Source organism: Mobula birostris, chromosome 2 (assembly GCF_030028105.1).
Source record: "Mobula birostris isolate sMobBir1 chromosome 2, sMobBir1.hap1, whole genome shotgun sequence".
In the NCBI taxonomy this organism is placed as follows: Eukaryota; Metazoa; Chordata; class Chondrichthyes; order Myliobatiformes; family Myliobatidae; genus Mobula; species Mobula birostris.
Genome location: NC_092371.1, coordinates 136,222,078 through 136,246,341, shown reverse-complemented (window position 1 = coordinate 136,246,341; position 24,264 = coordinate 136,222,078). Strand labels below are relative to the sequence as shown.

The following is a 24,264-nucleotide window of genomic DNA, read 5'->3' as shown; positions in this document are numbered from 1 at the left end:
AGGTTTTCAAAGCTTGCAGGGGGATTTGGACCAGCCGGAAAAATGGGCTGAAAAATGGCACATGGAGTTTAATACAGACAAGTGTGAGGTATTGCACTTTGGAAGGACAAACCAAGGTAGGACATACAAGGTAAATTGTAGGGCACTGAGGAGTGCAGTAGAACAGAGGGATCTGGGAATACAGGTACAAAATTCCCTAAAAGTGGCGTCACAGGTAGATAGGGTCGTAAAGAGAGCCTACATTGGCCTTTATTAATCAAAGTATTGAGTATAAGAGCTGGAATGTTATGGTGAGGTTGTATAAGGCATTGGTGAGGCCGAATCTGGAGTATTGTGTACAGTTTTGGTCATCAAATCACAGGAAGGATATTAATAAGGTTGAAAGAGTGCAGAGAAGGTTTACAAGGATGTTGCCGGGACTTGAGAAACTGAGTTACAGAGAAAGGTAGAATAGGTTAGGACTTTATTCCCTGGAGCGTAGAATAATGAGGGGAGATTTGATAGAGGTATATAAAATTATGATGGGTATAGATAGAGTGAATGCAAGCAGGCTTTTTCCACTGAGGCTAGGGGAGGAAAAAACCAGAGGACATGGGTTAAAGGTGAAGGGGGAAAAGTTTAAAGGGAACATTAGGGGGGAACTTCTTCACACACAGAGTGGTGGGAGTGTGGAATGAGCTGCCAGATAAAGTGGTAAATGCGGGCTCACTTTTAAAATTTAAGAAAAACTTGGACAGGTACATGGATGAGAGGTGTATGGAGGGATATGGTGATCATGGGTTTGGGTGCCCTGGAAGTCAGGGTTGGTATGATATACTAATTCAATTCCATTCAAATAGAGCACCGGAAGGGGGTGCGGTCCTGAAAGCAGAATACAGGGAGTTAGGAAGGAAGTTGAGAAACAGGATCTCAAAAGTAAATCTCAGGATTGCTGCCTGTGCCATGCGACAGTGAGTATAGGAATAGAAAGGTTGAGGTTAAATGCATGGCTGAAGGTTTGGAGCAGGGAGCAGGGATTCAGATTTTTGGATCATTGGGACCTCTTCTGGAACAGGTGTGACTTGTACAAAAAGTTCGGGTTGCACTTCAATCCAAGGGGGAACCAATATCCTGCTATTGGGGAGGGTTTAAACTAGATTTGCAGGGGGGTGGGAACCGAAGTGAAGAGGCAGAGGATGAGAGGTTGGAGCACAAGTAGAGACAGCTTATAGGGAGTTTGTGCGGCAGGATAACCAGATGATAGAGCAAAGATGCATTCAGCCTGATGGTTTGAGATGTGTCTATTGTAATGCAAAGAGTATCATAAACAAGGCAGATGAATTTAGACCGTGGGTCAATACGTGGAACTGTGGTGTTGTGGCCATTACAGAGACTTGGATGCCTCAGGAGCAGAAATGGCTGCTGAGTGTGCCAGGCTTTAGATGTTTCAAAAAGGACAGGGAGGGAGGCAAAAGAGGTGAGGACATGGCATTACTAATTAGGGATAGTATCACGGCTGTAGAAAAGGAGGAGGTCAGAGTGGGATTGTTTACTGAGTCATTGTGGGTGGAAGTCAGAAACAGGAAAGGGACAATAACTCTACTGGGTGTTTTTTTATAGACCCTCAATAGTAACAGGGACATCGAGAAGCAGATAGGGAGGCAGATTCTGGAATGGTGCAATAATAACAGGGTTGTTGTGATGAGTGAATTTAACTTTCCTAATATTGATTGGCATCTCCTTAGTGCAAGGGGTTTAGATGGGGTGGAGTTTGTTAGGTACATTCAGGAAGGTTTCCTGATGCAATATGTAGATAAGCCAACTAGAGGAGAGGCTGTACTTGATCTGGTATTGGGAAATGAACCTGGTCAGGTGTCAGATCTCTTGGTTGAAGAGCATTTTGGAGGTAGTGACCGTAACTCTTATTTCCTTCACCATAGTGCTGGAGAGGGATAGGAGCAAACAATTTGCGAAAACATTTAATTGGGGTAGGGGTAAATAGGGTGCTATTAGGCACGAACTTGGCAGCATAAATTGGGAGCAGACGTTCTCAGGGAAATGCACAGCAGAAATGTGGCAAATGTTCAGGGAACATTTTCATGGAGTTCTGCATAGGTATGTTCCATTGAGGCAGGGAAAGGATAGTAGAGTTAAAGAACCATGGTGTAGAAAATCTAGTTAGGAAGAAAAGAAAAGCTTACAAAAGGTTCAAGAAACTAGGTACTGATAGAACTCTAGAAAATTACAAGATTGCTCGGAAGGAGCTCAAGAATGGAATTAAGAGAGTCAGAAGGGGCCATGAGAAGGCCTTGGTGAGCAGGATTAAGGAAAACCCCAAGGCAAGAGAACGAGCCATGTGAGAATAGGGCTAATCAGGTGCGATAGCAGAAATGTGTGCATGGAGTCGGAGGAGATAGCGGAAGTACTTAATGAATACTTTGCTTCAGTATTCACCAGGGAAAAAGACCTTGACAATTGTGGGGATGATTTAGAGTGGACTGAAAAGCTTGAGCATATAGACACTAAGAAAGAGGATGTGCTGGAGCTTTGGAAAAGCAGTAAGTTAGATAAGTCGCCGGGACTGGATGAGGTATACCCCAGACTACTGTGGGAAGCGAGGGAGGAGATTGCTAAGTCTCTTGCGAAGATCTTTGCGTCATCAATAGGGAAGGGAAAAGAAGCGGAGGATTGGAGGGTTGCAAATGTTGTTCCCTTGTTCAAGAAAGGGAGTAGAGATAACCCAGGAAATTATAGGCCAGTGAGTCTGTCTTCAGTGGTGGGCAAGTTGTTGGAGAAGAACCTGAGAGGCAGGATTTATTTGGAGAGACATAATGTGATTAGTGATAGTCAGCATGGCTTTATCAAGGGCAGGTCGTGCCTTATGAGCCTGATTGAATTCTTTGAGGATATAACAAAACACATTGATGAAGGTAGAGCAGTGGATGTAGTTTATATGGATTTCAGTAAGGCATTCGATAAGGTTCCCCATGCCAGGCTCATTCAGAAAGTAATGAGGCATGGGATCCAAAGAGGCCTTGCTTTGTGGATCTAGAATTGACTTGCCCACAGAAGGCAAAGGGTGGTTGTAGATGGTTTGTATTCTGCATGGAGGATGGTGACCAGTGGTGTTCTGCAGGGATCTGTTCTGACACCACTCCTCTTCGTGATTTTTATAAATGACCTGGATGAAGAAGTAGAAGGGTGAGTTACTAAGTTTGCTGATGACACAAAGGTTGGGGGTGGTGTAGATAGTCTGGAGGGTTGTCAGAGGTTACACCGGGACATTGATAGGATGCAGAACTGGGCTGAGAAGTGGCAGATGGAGTTCAACCCAGATAAGTGTGAGGTGGTTCATTTTGATAGGTCCAGTTTGAAGACAGAATATAAGTGGCAAGGCTCTTGGCAATGTGGCAGATCAGTGAGATCTTGGGGTCCATGTTGATAGAACACACAAAGCTGCTGTGCAGTTTGACAGTGTTGTTAAGAAGGTGTATGGTGTGTTGGCATTCATCAACTGTGGGATTGAGTTCAAGAGCCGTGAGATGATGTTGTGGCTATATATGATCTTGGTTAGAACCCACTTGAGAGATGTGGACACTATAGAGAGTGCAGAGGAGATTTACAAGGATGTTGCCTGGATTGGGGAGCATGCCTTGCGAGAACAGGTTGAGTGAACTTGGCCTTTTCTCCTTGGAGTGACAGAGGATGAGAGGTGACCTGACAGAAGTGTACAAGATAATGAAAGGCATTGATCATGCGGATAGCCGGAGGCTTTTTCCCAGGGCTGAAATGGCTAACACGAGGGGGCATAGTTTTAAGGTGCTTGGAAGTAGGTACTGAGGGGATGTTAGGGGTAATTTTTTCCACACAGAGTGGTGAGTGCGTGGAATGCACTGCCGGCGATGGTGGTGGAGGCGGACACAATAGAGTCTTTTAAGAGACTCTTAGATAGGTACATAGAGCTTAGAAAAATAGAGGGCTATGCGCTAGAGAAATTCTAGGCAGCTTCTAGAGAAGGTTACATGGTTGGTACAACATTGTGGGCTGAGGGGCCTGTAATGTGCTGTAGATTTCTATGTTCTATTTTCTGAGGCCAGTTAAAACATGAAAACCTTGTCACGACTGATGGTTGGTCTGAGACTGGACTGTGGAACAGAGACTGACTGCACCGTGAAAAGTCCGAGAGGGACACACAACACCATCAATCAGTGCAAGTGTGAAACCCACTTGGCAGAAGAGAGGAGGGTGGAAGAAGGAGGAACAATGTTAACAAGCAGCGATCTCCCATCCTTTGCCCCCACCGCCAGGAAACTGGTTTCGAGCAACACCGACTCTACCCGTGTCTCCATGGCAACTGGCGGCGACCCACCTAAGCCCAGCCCTCTGACGTAACTGCGCCGGAACCCACCCGTCGAATGTGCTGGAACAAACCGGTTTACCCATCTCCACCCGTCAGCCTCCGCACTTCCCGGAGAAGTAGTGCCTCGACGAGTCGGCAGCTTAGGCTGCACGGCGATCGGGAGACGGCGGGAAGAGAGCGCGGTAAAGATAAAAGGTCCGGATGTCTAGGAGTAGGGGACCGGCGATGGGGCTGGAACTTCGGTGGGCTAGCCGGTACGCGCGCATGGATACACCGCCGGAGGGTGGTGCGGCGCTGAGATACCGCGGCGGCGGAAGAACGACTTCTTTCTGCGGCGGGAGTGAAGTGAAGAGAAGCAGCGAGTACCTGGCTCCTCCCAGGCAGTCCCCTCCGGTAACAGCAGCGGACCACGTACTCGGTCAAGGTAGGGAAGACAAAGCCTTCTTAACTCGCCGGGCCGGGATACGGCAGTGAGCCCCGCGGGAGTGTTTCTCCTGTGCCCGGGCCTGGAATCAGGCTGGCACCGATCGCTCTTGGCCAGCCCTGCTTGGGTTTGGGCTCGGTTGGCCTACGGAGGGCTCGGGGGTGCGGACCAGAATGTGGTTGTTAGCTGGGCAGTCTGCACCGCGGCAGCCCCGGTAGATATGCAGACCGGTTGGCGCAGTACATGTATCTGGTTGTGGAGGGGTGGGCATCCGACCCGGTCCTTTTATCCCTGGCCGGCCACCGCGTGCTCCACGGCGCCGCCATTTTGTCCCGATGGGAGGGAGGGTGGTGCATATATTCTGCGGCTAAACGGTTGGGGGTGAACTCCCGCTCTCTCTCTCTCTCCCCCCCCCCACGTTAATAAAACTTTGCAACGTCCTATTACTTGTGGTGCTTGGACTCTTGCTCGGAGACCTCTGCACCCATTTCCCTATATTACACCAGGCCACGTGGTGCGATAATTTTTTTTCCGCGCGTCTGTCCCCACCCCACGGCAGACTGAATCGCTAACTTGGCTTTGCCTCTGGGCCAGGCAGGCTGGGGCTTGCGACACCCCCACCTCCTGTCCTCTGCACCAAACCATCTCCACAGTTTGGGCACACTCCATTATCCCACCCACCTTGATCCTATCTCCTGCATCACATACTCTAGAGCTGAAAATTGGGCTTATTATTATTGCCTGAAGTATAGTGGAGAAGCTTGTTTATCATGCTATTCGGATAGGTTTTTTCCAAACATAAGCATATGGAGGTAATTTAAAAGGGAATAAAATGATATGAGAATCCAGAATAGAGTTGCAGAGAAAGAGGAAGTAGACAGATAAGGTGCCAAAGCCATCCTGAAGAAGGTTGGAAAAAATCACAAACGAGAAAATCTGAGCAACACACACAAAATGCTGGTGGAACTGAGCAGGCCAGGCAGCAACTATAGAAAATACAGTCAATGTTTCAAGCCGAAGCCTTTACCGGCAATGTCGACTGTACTTTTTTTTTCCATAGATGCCTGGCCTTCTGAATTCCCCCAGCATTTTGTGTGTTGCTTTGGGGGGGTTGGGGGGAGAGAAGAGTTCCTCTTTATTGTACACAAGTTCCATTCAGGAAGAGACTGGGGACTGTCTTGGACATATCTATCCTTCCCCAACCTCTGAGCTCTATCTTTCTTTCAGTTCACAGAAGGGAACTTCCAGCCCCAACCTTTTCCTGTCTGTTGATTCCTTTGGTGATTGTGGGTTGTACTGGGTAGTAGGTTTTGAGTTGGAAGTCAGAATCACTGGGAATGTGTAGCATTGAAGGGGTTGTTTGACCATTTGTGCCTTTCCTGGTTGAGAATCAATGTCTTTCTACTACTGGGTGGTTAGGGAGTTTCCACCTTGACCTCTTTGGTCTTTGTTCTACACCTATGCACCTTCTGGTGGAAAATGTTTCACTTGTGCATTTTTATTCATGACCTGTTACAGGAAAGTTTAAAAGAAGGCCTTTGAATTGTGTGCATCTCATTCAATCTCATTTTGGCATTTTATGTTCCAAAGAAAACAATCCTAGCTTCCCTATCTTTCTTGGCCATTATTTTCTCTTCCTGGTGACTCCTCTGTAAAGCTTTTCTGTACCCACTCTTTGGCAATCACATTACCTTGAGGGTGACTAGCACTGCCGTAGTACTTCAGCTGCGGTTTAACTGGGATTAGCTGGGTGGATACAGTGGTTAGCGTGGATTTAGAGGGCAATACAAAGGAGAAGAATTATGAAGGATCTGAGCATTTGGAGAAGGTGCAGAAAATAGTTTCTGGACTAGAGGGCATTGGCTACTAGCAGAGGTGAGACAAACCTGGATTGTGCTGGAAGCTTATGGGGGGGAGGGAATGGAGGAATTTGGATCATGCACAGGCAGATGTGGTTAATTTGGCATAAAACATAAGTCTGGTCTGCTGTTCCATAATGACTGATTTATTTTCTCTGTCAACCCTATTTTCTTGTTGCCTTGTAATCTTGGACACCCTTATTAAAAGACTTGTTACTTTAGTATTCCAATAGACACTGCTTGACCCTCAAGAAATGATTTGCTTTCTTCCATACAATTCTGTGTCGGAAGCTTATCCCCAAGCCCTTACACTTAAATGTGCCATCAGGAAGTAGGTACAGGAACCTTGGGTCCCAGAGCACCAGATCCAGTGTGGATAACTTCCCTCACCTTAAAACTGGACTCAACTGTGAGGCTGTTGGGGTCATCTAATGTATTCAGTGCTCCTGGTGTGGCCTCCTGTATATCGGTGAAACCCAGCGTAGATTGCCAAGCACCTGCACTCTGCATGCCAGAAAAAGCTGGATCTCCCAGTGGCCACCCATTCTACTTCCTATTCTGACACGTCAGTCCATGGCCTCCTCTACTACCTCAGTCTGGTTGGATGAGCACTTGGGTAGCCTCCATGAACATCGATTTCTCAAACTTCAGTTAATGGCTGCCCTTTCACCATTTCATCCTCTCAGCTTGTCTCCATCCTGCCCATCACTTCCCCCTGCTGCTCCTTTCCTTTTTCCCATGACCTTCTGTCCTCTCCTATCAGATTCCCCCTTCTCCAGCTCTTTATCTCTTTTCACCAATTGATTTCCTAGCTCTTTACTTCACCCCTCCCCCTCTCAGTTTCACTTATCACCTACCATCTTGTACTTCCTCCTCCCCTCCCCCCCTCATTTTTCCCCCAGTCCTGATGAAGGGTCTCGACCCTGAAAATTGACGATCCATTTTTCCCAAAGATGTTGCCAGGCCTACTGAGTTCCTCCAGCATTTTGTGTGTGGCGCTATGCACTCACTTTCAAGGACTGTACAACTTATGTTGTCAGTATTGTTTAATTCTTTTATATTTGCAGTTTGTCTTTTGCATATTAGTTGCTTGTCAGTCTTTGTGTAGAGTTTTTCATTGATTCTATTTCCTCTGCTGTGAATGCCTGCAAGAAAATGGCCCCATATCGACCCCTGTGGAACACCACTAGTCAACCAGAATAGATCCTGTTTATTCCCATGCTTTGCCTCCTTTAAAAGTATATAAGTATTGGGATCCAATTTAGTATTTGCATTGGGTGTTTAATCTATTTGACATGCATTGGGTTACAGCACAGAAGCAGGTAATTTGGCCAGCCCTATTATTCCGCATATGATTTTGTTCACGTATCCATTTCTGTTGATGTTTGTCTGTGCTATCCTGACAGCATTTCCGATTATAACCATTCACTGTTACTTGGTGTCCTTGGTTTGATCCCTGATGGTTGACCCAATTTCAATTAGAACAATTTCACACTCACTGCTCCGCTATTGATTTTAACTGATGATATCAGGTCCAGGATACTGACGGGACTTTTACCGCTGTACCATTGAGAGCATACTCACCAACTGCAGCTCTGTGTGGTATAGCAATTATCCTGTATGGGACCGCAAAGCACTCCAGCGTGTGGTGAAAACTGCCCAGCGATTATCGGCACCCAATTGCCCACCATTGAGAACATCTACCATAAACGCTGCCTGGGCAGGGCAAAAAGCATTATCAGCCTAACCATGGATTTTTTACTCTCCTCCCATCCGGTAGGCGCTACAGGAGCCTCCACTCCCACACCAGCAGGCACAGGAAGAGCTTCTTCCCTGAGGCTGTGACACTGCTGAACCTCACATCACAGCGCTAAGCAGTATTGCACCCATATTGTACTGTCTCAGTACTTTTATATTTGTGTGCTGTAGCACTTTTATTCGCAGTTATTTTGTAAATAACACTAGTCTTTGCATTTCTGGTCAGATGCTAAATGCATTTCATTGGCTTTGTATCTGTACTCGGCACAATGACAATAAAGTTGAATCTAATCTTACAACTTCTGTTTCAGAGGCAGACTAGCATGTCTTGTGCCTTGAATAGCCTGTGGTGTCCACAGTGTTACACTCATGACTCTAAATGTAGAGTCTTGACAATATAATCCTTGCTCTTGTACTATAACTGTCTCTAATGCTCAATGTTATGTGTTTTTTTAACTGCTTCCTCAACTACCTCCTGATTTTAAGACTTTGCTCATGCTCCCAGTTTCATATTCTGTATATGTATGCCTTTAGAGTTTTGCTTCTTTGTTACTTCCCTTACTGAAATGTAACACTTTCTGATTCTTGGCGTTAAAATTGTCAAATCTAGCATCCATCTGTCTATTCCAACAGTTTCTCTACATCATCTTGGCCTTTAACCATTCTCGTGGTTTACTGTCTAGTTTTATCGTCTAAGAATTGGGAAAATGTGCCATGTATTCTTGTGTTTGAGAGTTATGAAAGTTTATAAAGAAATTTTTGTTTTGCCGACTATAGCCCCTGCTCTGCTGTGCATTTCCCTCCTGAATGAAAGCAGTTGCTCACTACTGGTGTGAGAGGAAGGAGTTTTAAGGGGATTTGAGGAGAGGGTCATCTTACACTGAATAGTTGATACCTGAAACTTGTTGCCAGGGAAGGTGGAGAAGTCTGATACAATGATTTTGTTTGAGACACATGATTAGGCAAGGCATAGAAGGATACTTCTGAGATAGGGTGGGTTGAGTCTGGTTAAGTACCTAGTGCAGGCAAATGGGAGTGGTATAAATTGAGGAAGAAAGGTCAGTGTGAATGTGGTGGGCTGAAGGTTAGAGTGATGTATGACTGTCTTTCTCCTCATCCGCTTTCCTGTCATTTCAGTAATTGTTGCTGCTACCACCTTTTTATTCCAGGGTATTTAGTTTTGTGCTGCTGGTCAAAAATATTGTGTAATCGATATAAAATTTCGTATTTTATCTGGATCCTTTTGCCTCTTCACAGAGCTCTAAGTCGGCTATTGACAGATCTGTGCTAACTTTCCTTATTAACTTGTCCAAGTAATTCTGTCTAAATTTTGCTTCTAAAATTTATACTACTTAAAGGCTGATTGGCCTATAGTTCAGTGTTCATTGAAAGTACATTTATTATCAAGGTGTGTATACATTTTACAGACTTGAGTTTTGTCTGCTTCCAGGCAGCCACAAAGCAAAAAATCCTGAAAGAACCCAATGTGCAGAAATAGGAGGAAAAAAACAAATTCAAACAATAAAGCAAGCATTAGTATTCAGAACCCAAAGCCCGGAGCAGCCAGTAATTAGCCTCAGTCTCAGTTCATCACACAGCTGGACAAATCACTACGAAACTTGCAGACACAAAGCCTGGAGCAGGCACACCCTCAGTCTTAGTGCCACAGTGCAGAACTGGTCCAGACAACTTGCCTTTTCAGTCCATCTGGCCCAGCATTTAAGTTGTTCAAGCACTGGATTGTCCCCTGCACATGAACCTGGACCCCTTGCTCTGGGCCCTGGTGCCACGTTCTGGCCTGTACTCAACATTTCCAAGTTGGCCTAGAGCTTGGATAGATCCAGCCTCGCTCCTGTTTTAGGTGGATAGGCTCCGAGACAACTCAGCTCTGGTGTCTCCAACTCCAACTTTGTCTCATGCATGCCTCAACCATGCTCTGAATCAGTCTCGTACCCACACGCCTTGACTCAGATCAGCCCCACAATTTTTCACATAAAAAGTGTTATCAATGTAGTACTTAGTCGTATTTTTTGCTTTGAAAATGGTCCACCTTCAGTAGCACTATCTTAAACCTGAAGTTTCATGTAGCCATACAAATATGCAATGTTTAATTTCATTGTATATCTATCATTTGGTTTCAAGAAGAAATTGACAATTTCGAAACTTTTGGTCTAAATTTTAAAGCAGGCAATCACTTGAAATTCTTAGGAGTGCTGAGCTGTTGGGACATATGAATCTTTGGGCTGTTGTTCTGTTAACCAGAGAGTGTACAAAATTCTGTGTGTAGAGTGTGGAGAAAACAATATGTTGGCGGTAGGTGAACTGGAGCACCAGAAAATATTAAATGGACTGTTTTGTTTTGTGCTGAATAGAAGGGATTTTTGTTTTTCAGATGCCTGAAGAAATTCGTATTGACGATGAGGTGGAAACCTTTGCCTTCCAGGCTGAGATTGCTCAGCTTATGTCCTTGATCATCAACACCTTCTATTCCAACAAAGAAATCTTTCTCCGTGAGCTCATCTCCAATGCTTCTGATGTAAGTTTTTATCCTATGTTTGATACTTCAGCGGTGTTGATACAGGATTTATTTCTGAGTATTTCAGGATTCGCCTTGCTTTATAGCCACAGTATTCACCCCCTTTTGGTCACCTCTTCAAAATAAAAGTTCGTTCAAAGTTCTAGGACACTATTTCTCTCACACAGATCTATGCTGATTAACCCTAATTTGTCTTTGCCTTTCCTTCCAGAACCTTTCCACTGCTGATGCTAGCTTAACAGCCTGTAGTTCCCTGACTTGTCTTTGTAGCCCTCCTTAAATAAGGAACAACATTAGCCATCCTCCAGTCTTCCAGAATCTCATTTACATCCAAGGATAAGCTGAGAAATTACAGACCAGTGAGCCTGACATCAGTAGTGAATCAGTTATTGGAAGGTATTAAAAGAGACTGAATAGATGATTAATTGGATAGTCAGGACTGATTAGGGATAGTCAACATGGATTTGTATGTGGTCGTGGGTTATGTCTAACCAATCTTGGACTTTTTGAGGAAGTTACCAGGAAAGTTGATGAAGGCAAGGCAGTGGATGTTGTCTACATGGATTTAGTTGCCTGGCATTCGGGGTGAGGTAGTAAATTGGATTAGACATTTGCTTCACGGAAGAAACGAGAGTGGTAGGAGTTGGTTGCCTCTGACTGGAGGCTGTTGACTAGTGGTATGCCACAGGGGTTGGTGCTGGGTCTGTTGTTATTTGTCATCTATATCAGCAATCTTGATAATGTAGTAAACTGGATCAGCAAATTTGCAGATGACAGCTAGATGTGGGTGTAGTGGACAAAGAGGAAGGCTATCAATGCTTGCAGTACGATTTGGACCAGTTGCAAAAAATGGCAGATTGAATTTAATGCAGACAAACGTGAGATGTTGCACTTTTGGAGGACAAATCAGAGTAGGACTTAAATGCTGAGCTGTGGGGCACTGAGGAGTGCAGTAGAACAGGGGAATCTGGGATACAGATTCATAATTCCTTGAGAGTGGCATCAGATGTTGATGGGCTTGTAAAGAAAGTATTTAACACAAAGTATTACGTATAGCTGGCCAGTGGTCTGGTGGCGTGTGCACTGGACTTCGAGGCGAGTTGTCCCGGGTTTGATTCCAATTGGCTCCTTGCACCTTTTCCATTCTTGCTGGGTTGAGCATCAAGCTAGCAGCTCAGCCTTTTTAATAAAAAAAAGACAACTTCTAAAGAAATAACAAGGTTGTTACCTGATGGTGTGGAGAGGAACAGTAACATTGTGTACAGAATTTGGGATGTCATATTGAGGTTGTATAAGATGTTGGTGAGACCTAATTTGGAGTATTGTGTGCAGTTCTGATCACCTCCCTGCCAGAAAGATGTAAGTAAGATTGAAAAAGTGCAGAGAAAACTTACTTGAAGACTTGAGTTATAAGGAAAAGTTGAGTAGTTAGAACTTTATTCCTTAGAGTGTAGAAGAATGAGGGGAGATTTGATAGAGGTATACAGAATTATGATGGGTAAATGCAGGCAGGCTTTTTCCCCACTGAGGTTGGGTGATAGTAGAACTAGATGTCATGGATTAAAGGTGAAAGATGAAATACTTAAGGGGAACATGAGGGAAATCTTCACGCGGAAGTGTGGAATGAGCTGCCAGTGGAACCTGCACGGGAAACCATGCCCCATACGGGTTCAATTTCAACATTTCAGAGAAATTTGGATAGGTACGTGGGTGGAGGTGGTAAGGAGGCTATGGTCTGGGTGCAGGTTAATGGGACTAAGCAGACTAATAGTTTGCCATAGACTAGATGTACTGAAGGGCCTGTTTCTGTGCTGTAGTGTTCTATGACTGGGGAAGATGCAAAAACCTATTTTTTTCCCTCTTGCTTCCCACAACATCCTGGGGGAGCATTTGATAGATCCCAGTGGATTATTTCCCTTTTAAATCTACCAATACATTTTTAGAAATGTACTTCAAGACATCACTCCTCTTCTCCCTGAATTCCCTAGCTTCCATAATCTCTAATGTAAATACAGACAAGAAGTATTCATTCAGGACCTCAATTCTGTGGCTCTACACATGTGTATCCTCACTGGTACTTACAGGGAACCTATCCCAGGGTCAAAGACATCTTTGAGGCCATATTATGGGACGGTTTGCAGCCAGAAGTCATGTACACATTGTTACCAGCAACAAAGGTAGAGAAAGAGATGCGGTCTTGAAGAGTGCATATTGGGAGTTAAGAAGGAAGCAAAAAGCAGAATAGGAAAATTTTGCAGATGAATGTATGACTGAAGGCTTGATGCATGGGGCATGGTTTCCGATTTGTGCATCACTGGGATCTCTTCTGTGGGAAGCTATGGCCTATGCAAAAGGGATGTGTTATACCTGAACTTGTGAACCAAAGTTGATGTAAATGTAGATACACTGAGATGAGAGAAAGTCCCTGGAGGCGGAGGAGGTCCTTAATGAGCATTGTGCTTTAGTGCTCATGAGAGATGGAGGTTTTAATGAATGTTTTATTGTTGAAGGAAGGCAATAGGGCCTATGCAGGGAATTATAGACCTGTGAAACTTGCGTCAGTGGTGGGCAAACTATTGGAGAAGATTCTTAGAGACAAGGCTCAAGTGCATTTGGAGAAGTATAGTTTTGTTGGGTAGAATCAGCATGGTTTTTTTCCTTTAATTTTTTTTTTTGCTCAGCATAACTTTCAATTTACAGATACATTTACATTTCTTCCTCTCAGTTATCAGCTATCAGAACACTCGCATCAAAATATAGACATCACCCCAACATCCTATACAAAAGCCCTTGTTAGTATAGCAGACAGGTTTACATCTACATATTGTAGAAAAGGTTGCAGTGTTTTACGAAAACTATTTGTTTTTGAGTGTACCATACATGTCAAAAAGTCCAAAGGAATGTATTCTATGATTAATTTACGCCAACCAAAAAGTCCAGGGGCCTTATTGGATATCCAACAAAGTAAAATGTTCTTCCTTGAACAAAAAGTCAGGATGTTAAAAAGTTTTTTCTGATGTGCATTAATAATATGACTGCTGAGTAAATCTAAGAGAAAAGACACTGGGTCCAGTTCAAGCTCCATCTTCAGAATCTTTTCCATTTCACCCAAAATATCACTCCAGGATGCCTGAAGTTTGGGACAAGTCCAAAAACAGTGGGTGAAAGTTCCAGTAATTACTTTACACATAAAACACATTGGAGAAACCCCCGTCTTAAATTTTGAGAGACGAACTGGAGTCAGATGGGCTCTATGCGGAACTTTGAGTTGCAGTGCTTTAGTTCTATTACAAACTGAAATTTTCTTTGCATTATCACAGATGTCTTCCCATGTTTCAGCTGTAATTTATACTCCCAGCTCTTCCTCCCAGACCCTTCCCAGCTGCTCAGCCTCTCCAAAAGAATATTCCCTCAGGATGCTGTAAATAGTACTGATGGAGACTTCACCCATGGAACAAAACGCCCTCTTTTCTATGTCAGAACTATAGAAATCAGTTAACAAATAATTTTTCTCTGTATATAATCTCTTATCTGAAACGAGAAAGATCCTTGTTGGGTATGTTAAATTTCTGTACTATTTGACTAAAAGACATCATCGTTCCTTCATCAAACAAATCTCCTAAATGGAAAATACCCTTAGAAATCCAAAGTTTAAATCCAGAATCCATTATGCCAGGCTGAAAATCTGGACCGCTGGTTATTGGAGTGAAGTGTGATATTATCGCTGCGTTGCCCTCAATTTGTCGCACTGTCCTCCAAGCCCTGACTGTATTAATTGTTATTGGATTGCAACAATATTCCTTAACTAGTTTCATCTTACTGAGGAAAAGCAAATTAATAAGAGGGCATTTTGCTTGTGGAGCTTCGATGTTTAGCCAAATTGAGGAGGGGTCCCTGCGCACCCAGTCAACCACAAGATAAAAAGGAACTTAATTGATTTGTTTTTTGATGTCTGGAAAATCCAGACCCCCTAGACTACTGGGAAGCTGTAACTTAGACATTTTAATACAGGGTCTTTTTTTGTTCCAGATGAAAGAAACAAATCAGCCATTTATTTATTTTTTTTTAAGTATTTTTTTGGGTAAAAATGACTGGAATCATTTGTATTGGGTAGAGCAGACCAGGAAGAATGTTCATTTTGAGCAAGGATATTTGGCCAAGCCAAGAAATGGGAAGAGTGCTCCATTGCTCAAGATCCTGTTTGATTTTGTCAAATAACTGTGTAAAGTTAGCTTTGAACAATTGATCGAACGTAGGTGTGATAAACAAAACCTGTCTACGACCATTTAAAGGGGAAAACACCCTGAGTCAGGTACCTGCTGCAGATTCCCCAGAGGCATAGTCTCTGATTTAGTAAAGTTAGCGTGGTTTTTTTTGAAGGGCAGTTCATGTCTCTCAAACCTCATTTCAACGAGGTGTCTATTAAACAAATGTGAATTGAATTGACTTTATTTCTTGTGTCTTTCACATCCATGAGGAGTAAAATCTTTGTTATGTCTCCATCTAAATGTGCCATGTACAATCATAGTAATTTATAATAAATAGAACAGTCAATGTAATGTAGAGTACACTCAAATCAGCGTGAGTTCATCAGTCTGATGGCCTGGTGGAGGAAGCTGTCCTGGAGCCTGTTGGTCCTGGCTTTTATGTTGCGGTACAGTTTGCCAGATGGTAGAAACTGGAATAGAGTGTGGTTGAGAAGACTTGGGTCCCCAGTGATCCTACGGGCCCTTTTTACGCACCTATCCTTGTAAATGTCCTGAATCATGGGAAATTCACAACTGCAGATGCGCTGGGCTGTCCGCACCGGTCTCTGGAGAGTCCTCCTATTAGGGAAGGTACAGTTCCCATACCAGGCAGTGATGCACCCAGTCAGGATACTCTCAATTGTTACCCTGTAGAAAGTGCCCCTGTGGATGTGGTGTATAAGGATTTTAGTAAGGTGGTTGACAAATTTCCCATGGAAGGCTTGAAGACATGAAGTATGGGATCCATGGAAACTTGGTTGTGTGGATTCCGAATTGGCTTGCTGACAGAAGACAGAGGGTGGTAGTAGATGGAACATATTCTGGTTGGTGGTCAGTGACGATCAGGGATCTGTTTTGTGAGTCATTTGTCATATTTATGCAAGTCATTGAATGATCTTTTATAAGTGACGTCGATGAAGAAGTGGAGGAGTGGGTTAGTAAGTTTGCAGATAAATGAAGGTTGGATAGCGTAAAATGTTGTCATAGGTTACACCAAGGTATAGACAGGATGTAGAGCTGGGCTGAAAAGTGGCAAATGGAGTGCAGTCCAAAAAAAGTGTGAAGTGATGCTTGCTTCTGTTGCTTGTTTGTCTTTCTCTCCAGTATGCCAACTTCCCTGGTGGTCATTCCCAAGAAGTAATATGTCAACTGGCTAGTGTGTCCTGTGCAGTGTGGATGTCATTTTCATGTATTAGGTGGTTCTGGACTTGTTATTTCTTTTGTAAGACACACTGTGAAGATAACCTTTTGCTATATCTTCATGACACAGGCTGCTTCTAATACTTGATATTGGGTATTTGGAATAGTTTGTGACCATATTCGGACTTTATCTCTTGTAGGCCCTGGACAAAATCCGTTACGAAAGCTTAACGGATCCTTCAAAGTTGGAGAGTGGCAAGGACCTGAAGATTGAAATCATTCCCAATGTACAGGAGCGTACGCTGACCATCATTGACACTGGGGTTGGCATGACCAAGGCTGACCTGATCAACAACCTGGGCACCATTGCCAAGTCTGGCACTAAGGCTTTCATGGAGGCACTGCAGGCTGGTGCTGACATTTCCATGATTGGACAGTTTGGTGTTGGCTTCTACTCTGCTTACTTAGTAGCTGAGAAGGTTACAGTGCTCACCAAGAACAACGATGATGAGGCATATGCCTGGGAATCATCTGCTGGAGGCTCCTTCACTGTCAAAACCTATACTGGTAAGCAATGAGTGTAAAACCAAGCAACTATAACTCAATTCATGCAAAAGAGGGTGAACCCATGGAAGGGAGAATTTTGTGACCGGTCAGATGAGGCATCATGCTGGTGAGGCAGGTGAAGGTGTCTTATTTCCTTCAGGTGAGATTTTGTAATTGGTAGTTATTGTTACTGAGTCCAGCTTTTTGATTTCACTCTATCCTTGATTATTTTGGCCAGGGTGAACAGGGTCACAGGAGGGTTCATTGTAGAACTACATCAAGCTCGCAGTATTAGGGCTTGACTTTCATTTTCTCTTGAACATAGTGTGTGGTTTTAATGTTGGGTACGATATAATTCCAGTTAAGTAAGAGTGGAGTAATTTTGGAATGACTGGCGTGAGCAAGGAATAATAAGTGATGTGGAACAGTGTTTCCTGCATCATTTTGGCGCCTTGGCTTGCTGTCTAGTCTAATGCCGGAGTGTGGTTTGGTGCTGCCTTTCAACTGTTGCATTAAAGCCATTCTATCTCATTGTGTTTTTTTAAACAAAAAGGGCTGTTTCTTGCAATGTTAGTTGGTGTAACTAACCAGAATACTTAGTTGGTTAGTGAGTTGTTGCTGAGAATGAGGTTCCCCCGTCTCCAACCATTTTTGCCTCTAAGAGGCTCTAATATGAGGCAGCACCTCTTAGTTCAAGTGTTCAAAACTGTACAAGTGTGGATATCTAGTTTTCCACCGCTTGGTGAATGGCAGGGATTTCAAACACCCGTGTAGTTATGATATTTCTTGCATTTACTGGTATCTGTGGTGTCTATGTAAAAGAGTGGGAGCCCGAACTGATTGGAGGATTCTATTACACAAAGTACTTGTCAGGTGCTGCTGCCCTGCTATAACCCTTCGCCGTTTACTTTGCCTGATGCCAACTAATGGTCACTAAGATGGCTTGATTCCTCCTCTGGTTCTGTAGGAAGCTCAGCTGCTTACTTTTATAGTTTATAGGACATGGGTGACACTGGCAATGCTAGTATTCATTGCCCATCCACACATGCAGTCTATTCAGTGTGTGCAAAGATGGCGGAAGGTGGCTAATTTATCTTGGTGAACAACATGATGAACTGGAGGGGGTAATAGCAACAAATGAGTAATTTTGAGATCAATATTGAGAGCGAATGGGATGATGGGCTGAATGGCCTTGTCTTAGTTATATAGTGCAGAAGTAACTTCCTTAGAAATTTGCAAAGATTTAGCATGACATCTAAAATTTTGATAAACTTCTGTAGATGTGCAGTGGAGAGTATATTGACTGGTTGTATCACAGCCTGGTATGGAAACACCAGTGCCCTTGAATAGAAAAGCCTGCAAAAAGCGGATGCAGCCCAGTCTATCACAGGTAAGACCTTTCCACCATTGAGCACATCTACATGGAATGCTGAGGCAGGACAGCAGCATCCACCATCAAGGACCCCCCACCATCTGGGCCATCCCCTTGCTGCTGCCATCAGGAGGGAGGTGCAGGGCCCACAGCACCAGGTTCAGGAACAGTTACTACTCCTCAACCATCAGGCTCTTGAACAAGAGGGGGTGAGTGCGGCATGGTATCATAGTGGTTAGCATAGTGCTTTACGTGACCAGTGACCCAGGTTCAATTCCTGCCACTGTCTGTAAGGAATTTGTATGTTCTCCCTAGGGCCATGTGGGTTTCCTCTGGGTGCTCCAGTTTCCTTGCACAGTCCAAAGACCTGCTGGTTAGTAGGTTAATTGGTTATTGTAAATTTTCCTGTAATTAGGCTAGGATTAAATTGGGGTCTAGAAAGTTGCTGAGCAGCGTGGTTTGAAGGGCCTTTTCCGCGTTGTATCTCAATAAGTCAACTAAAAACTCCATCACTGAATTGTTCTCTCAACCAATGGACACACTTTCAAGGACTCTTCATCTCATGCTCTTAATATTTTTGTTCATTCATAATTTTTTTCCCTTTTTGTTTGCACAGTTTGTTGTCTTGCACATCTGTTGTTTCCTGTTGGGTGTGGTCTTTCATTGATTCTATTTTTTGTTTTTAGAAAATGAATCTCATGGTTGTCTATAGTGACATACATGACATATATGTACTTTGATAATAAATTTACTTTGAGCTTGTTGATCATGTAGTTTGGTGCCATTTGTATTTGGCTCATATCCCTGTAAACCTTTCCGATCTGTATACCTAATCCAAGTGTCTTTTAAACTTGTATTTGGTGGTTGTTCCCAACTCCACCCCACCTGGCTCAATTATTCATACATATGTGTTTGCGCGCCCCCCCCCCCCCAAAAACTTGGCTCATCCCTCTTTTCCCCATTTATAATGGTTATGTCCCCTCTACGTTTGATGCAGGGACTCGAGCTGAAATATTGACCATCTCTTTACATTGACAGATGTTGACTGACACTGAGTTGCCCTGGCAGTTTATTTTTGTCCCTGATCAATGCTTGTGATCGTTGACTGGTGGTCCTCTAACCCAATCACGCCCAATGATGCTGAAATTGTACAGTATATTGGTAAGCCTGCTCTACTTTGAGAGCTGCCATCTGATGGGTGGGGTTTTGTTACTTGGTTTGGCTGTTTTTACTTATTTGGACATTATCGTCCAAGGCAACCAGATGTTGAGAAAATATTTTTAAAAACAGTCCTCATTATTTACATCTTTTATTAAAGAGCCATAGTAGGATATAGCTCATTGAGCATTGAAGTACACGGTATATAACATTAGAGCACTTTAAGTAAATACCTTCCGTCTCATTAATGTAAGCTGCTTTCCAGTGAACCCACTTTAAAAATGGGTATCATCCTAGAGTCAGTATTTATAGACTTTTAAGTGGTTGTGATCATGAGATCAGGCAGCATAAGTACGTTCTGCAGAATTCCAGTTTTAATTGGCACACATTGTGTAGTCCTGAGCAAGTGACTAATTATTTTACCCACTGGTTTAAAAAAAACCTCATAAAACTACTTTTTATGGACTTGGGCTACATAAAAGCATGGTGTGAGAGCGGTTTGATTAAGTGTGCCGTTGGTTGATGGAGCTGTGCAAGCTGGATAGATGCCTTGGGCTAATAATAGTGCTCAGGTGCAAGTCCAAGACCTGGATATCAAATATACATAATTACACAATAGGATTGTCTCATTAAACTTGGTTGATTGGGAGAACATGGTGTGTCAAAGTGAACAAGTTCCAGTTTCTTGAGCTGTTCCAGGTGGAGTGGAACCTGTCTGCTCCAGAATCAACACTGCCAATTACTGGGTGCTTCAGAAGTCCCAGTGCAAAACTACTGTAGCCTATGATGCTAGTAAAAGTTTGGTGTCAGCAACTGGGCCTGGCTGCCTGAACAGGTCTGTGCTTCAGCTCCATCAGGCGCTCGTGGAAGTAATCTTCCAGGCTCTTGTCGTGGAATTGCCTGTTGGCGTCTGGGAGCATGTGATCTCCAGACAATCCTGCTATGCTTTGGAATTGCAGGCTCCACTGGGCCAGAGTGTGAATGGCGACTGTGCTGTCTGATTTCTGGGAAGCGCCGTTTCTCTTTGAGCCATGAATATTGAGTGCAAGGCTAGAGTGAACTCTTGATGGAAGACTCCTTGTGCCCTAAAGTTAAGGGTAAGAGACAAGGATCAGTTAGACATACGAGATGGAAATGGGTCATTCAGCTCTACCCACATCAAACATTGTGCACATTCACCAGCACTTGGTCCATATCCTACCTTGCCTTAGATTCAAGTGCTTCAATATCTATAATTCCTTAAAGAATCTCTTTTCCTTCATCCTCTGATTTTACTTGTTAGTGTTACACGCACTTTACTGAGAGTGTTTTGAGAGGCTTGTCACGGCCAGAACCATCAACTGCCTAAGTAAGAACCTGGAACCACTGCAATTTTCCTATCATCATTGTAGGTCTACCATGGATGCAATTTCATTGGCTCTCCATTCGGCCTTGGATCACCTGCACAGCAGCAATACCTATGTCAGGCTGCTGTTTATTGACAGCAGCTCAATGTTGAACACCATCACACCCTCCCTCCGTACTAATCCACAAGCTCCAAAACCTGGGCCTCTACCTCCCAATTCAACTGCATCCTTGACTCCCTCATTGGGAAACCACAGTAAGTGCGGATTGCAAGTAACATCTCCTTGCTGACTATCAACACTGATGCATCTCAAGGATGTGTACGTGGCCCACTGCTCTAATCTTAACACCCACGACTGTGTGGCTACGCAGAGCTTAAATGCCATTTACAAATATACAACAGCAACAACTACCTTGCATTCAAAGTCAGTAAAATCAAGGAGTTGATTGTGGACTTCAGGAAAGGGAAGTCAGGGAACACACATCAGTCTGTACTGAGGAATTATCAGTGGAATTTAAGTTCCTGGGTGTCAACATCTCTTTAGGTCTATCTTGGGACCAACCTATTGATGCAATTACAAAAAAGACTCGACAGTGGCTACATTTCATTAGGAGTTTCAGGAGACTTAGTATGACACTAAAGACTCTTGCAAATTTTTACAGATGAACTGCGGAGCACATTCTAACTAATTGTACACAAACCAGCCTGGCACAGAGGGGGCCACTGCACAGGATCGGGAAAATCTGCAGGAAGTTGCAAACTCAACCAGCTCCAAGTGCACTAGCCTCCCCAGCGTCAAGGATATCGGACCCCCACACCTAGGACATGCCCTCTTATTGCTACCATCGAAGTGGAGGTACAGGAGCCCGAAGAGACTCCTAACATTTTAGGAGCAGCTTCCCCTCCATCAGATTTCTGAATGGACAGTGAATCTATGTACACTACCTCACTTTTTTTTCCTTTTTTGCTCTTTTAGCACTACTTACCTAATTTTTTAAGTATTTTTATTTATACACGCACAGTAGGGTGGACACAACAGCCCACCTTTAAGAGTATTTCCGCCCCCGAGGAAATTTGAAGTGAAATTGGAGATACATAAAACTGGCTGTCGTCAATTGCTGTACTATTTTAAAATAATCTTTTCAAATGTTTCAGCTCTTCTTTCAACCTGAATTCAAGTAGTTCAGACAGGCTGCTGATTAGGAATGGAAAAATTACCTTGAGCAAGGTAATGCACAATGAAAAGTCATTGACCCAGCCTCTGTTTTCCCCTCCATGGATCCTGTCTGGTATTTCAGCAGCAGCTGGTAGTGAAAGCATCTTGACCACTAGTGAATGTGATATTTTTTTTTTTTTTTTTTCGACTTTTAATTTTCAGCAAGCATTCTCTTGTTCTGAGGACAACTCAAAGTCGAGAGGTTGGTAAAGCCATCAGGAACTTACCTTAAGGTCCTGATACCCCGGGTATTCTGGGATGCTGGGCAAGGGGCACATGCCGATGCTGTTAGACCGTCGTCTGCCTGAGCTTCGCTGCGACTGGTTAGAGTCCGGACACTCCTGGTCAGAACTGCTCATGGTGATTTTTGTTGCTGATGTTTTGATGTGTGCTGACTGTAGTCCTGCTTTATATTGGTACCAGTAATCACAAACAGGTGTCCGAACAGGATTATCCTGTTTAATCACACATATGCACGTTGTTCTCCAAATTGGATGATGGATTTGATGGGGATCAAGTTCAGTAATCCATTCCAGGTCTCCAAGTCAGCATCAGGCTGCATTAACTTAATGCATAAGTGATGACGCCTGGTGAGGTGAGCTGGCAGTGTGATTCACCTACTGACACACGTGTTATCACAGTCTTAAACATGTGCTGTAGGATGGACAAAGATTTAGAAAGTTTAGTAAGGAAGGGATTTGTTAGAGTTGGCCCAGAATAAATAACCAGGTATAGTTACTAGCAACAAACAATCTGCTGGAGAAACTCAGCTGGTCAAGCAGCATCTTGGATGCTTCAAGCTGAAACTCCACATCACGACTGGGTATTTATAACGGGCACTAGTGTTTCACCCATTTCTATTACTGTAACCCAGTGTGCTACTGTTCAAACAACATCATTCCCTCCCTACCAGTGAGTTTCCACTGGGTCTGTCTACTTGTGAGCTTAAGGGTATACACCCAGTGAGTAATGTGGCTGGATTTAACAGCACGTGGAATCCTCTGCCATTCAGCAAACTGAGTTACGTTATGCTGTGGCAGTCCTTAATTTTCACTGGCCTTCACCCGAGTTAATGTGGTCCTGTGTATTTCAGGATGAGCTGGTGCATTCATGCTTTGACAGGGTTTTTAACATGTGGCATCTTGTATGGTTTCATATGATTGGTTGCAATGTTGAACTGCATTTCCTTTTGGCTCACCAAATTTGTGGTATAGAACGGTACTGCACAGTACAGGCCCTTTGGCCCATGATGTTCTGATCCTTTAACCTACCTATTATAGACAGGAGTATTGTTAGGCTATAGTGTGACATGAGAGGGTGGGAAATGGCTGGCGTAAAGACAAGTAGTATTTAATCCCAGTGCTTTGAAGTGATTCTTCTCCAGTGAGCCTCTGTAGGAAGGATGTCATTGAACTGGAGTGGTTACAGAGGAGATTGATTAGAATGGTCACTGAATTGGAGGACTTCTGTTGTCAGGAGTGATTGCATAGGCTGATTTCCCTGGAGTCGTGGAGTGAGGGGTGACCTGATGAGGCTGGTAGATGACAAGAATCTACCAGTTTCAGCAGATTGGAATGAGGGTGTTGGGTTAACGTTAGAATTTGGAGGCTTGAAAGGGGTTGCAGCATTTAAGACAAGACCATAAGACATTGGAGCAGAATTAGGCCATTCAGTGCATCAAGTCTGCTCCGCCACTTCATCATGGCTGATTCCGGATCCCACTCAACCCCATGCACCTGCCTTCTCACCATATACTTTGATTTCCTGACCAATTAAGAAACGATCTACTTCTGCCTTAAATGTACCCACAGACTTGGCTTCCCGCAGTCTGTGGCAGGGCATTCTACAGATTTGCTACCCTCTGACTTTATGTATATATATATGTGTGTGTGTGTGTGTGTGTGTGTGTGTGTGTATATATATATATATATATACACACACACACACACACACACACACGTGAATTCCTTCATTCCTGGAATCATCCTCGTAAACCTCCTGGCCTCCCTCCGATGTCTACATATCCTTCCTGAGATACGGGGCCCAAAACTGTTGATGCCTGTGCAGCCTGAACAGTGTCTTGTAAAGCCTCAGCATTACCTCCTTGCTTTTATTTCAAGTGGAATAGAATATAAATGCCGACATTGCTTTTGCCTTCTTTACCATAGACTCAACCTGTAAATTAATTTTCTGGGAATCTTGCATGTGTCTCCTAAGTACCTTCACACGTCTGATGTTTGAATTTTCTGCCCGTTTAGATACTGTCTGCACTTTTATCAAAATGCATTATCACACATTTCCAAACACTGTATTCCATCTGTCCC

General features: G+C 43.7%; 1 protein-coding gene across 1 annotated transcript in view; it reads left to right on the top strand.

Annotated features, from left to right (window-relative positions):
- The first annotated feature begins 4,654 nt into the window (after positions 1 to 4,654).
- hsp90ab1 (heat shock protein 90, alpha (cytosolic), class B member 1) overlaps positions 4,655 to 24,264 on the top strand; it is a 32,757-nt gene continuing 13,147 nt past the window's right edge. The window contains exons 1-3 of the mRNA XM_072248955.1: positions 4,655 to 4,763; positions 10,773 to 10,916; positions 16,504 to 16,870. Of these exons, the coding sequence (XP_072105056.1) occupies positions 10,773 to 10,916; positions 16,504 to 16,870 (511 nt within the window). The 5' untranslated portion in view covers positions 4,655 to 4,763. The remainder of the gene's footprint in view (positions 4,764 to 10,772; positions 10,917 to 16,503; positions 16,871 to 24,264) is intronic.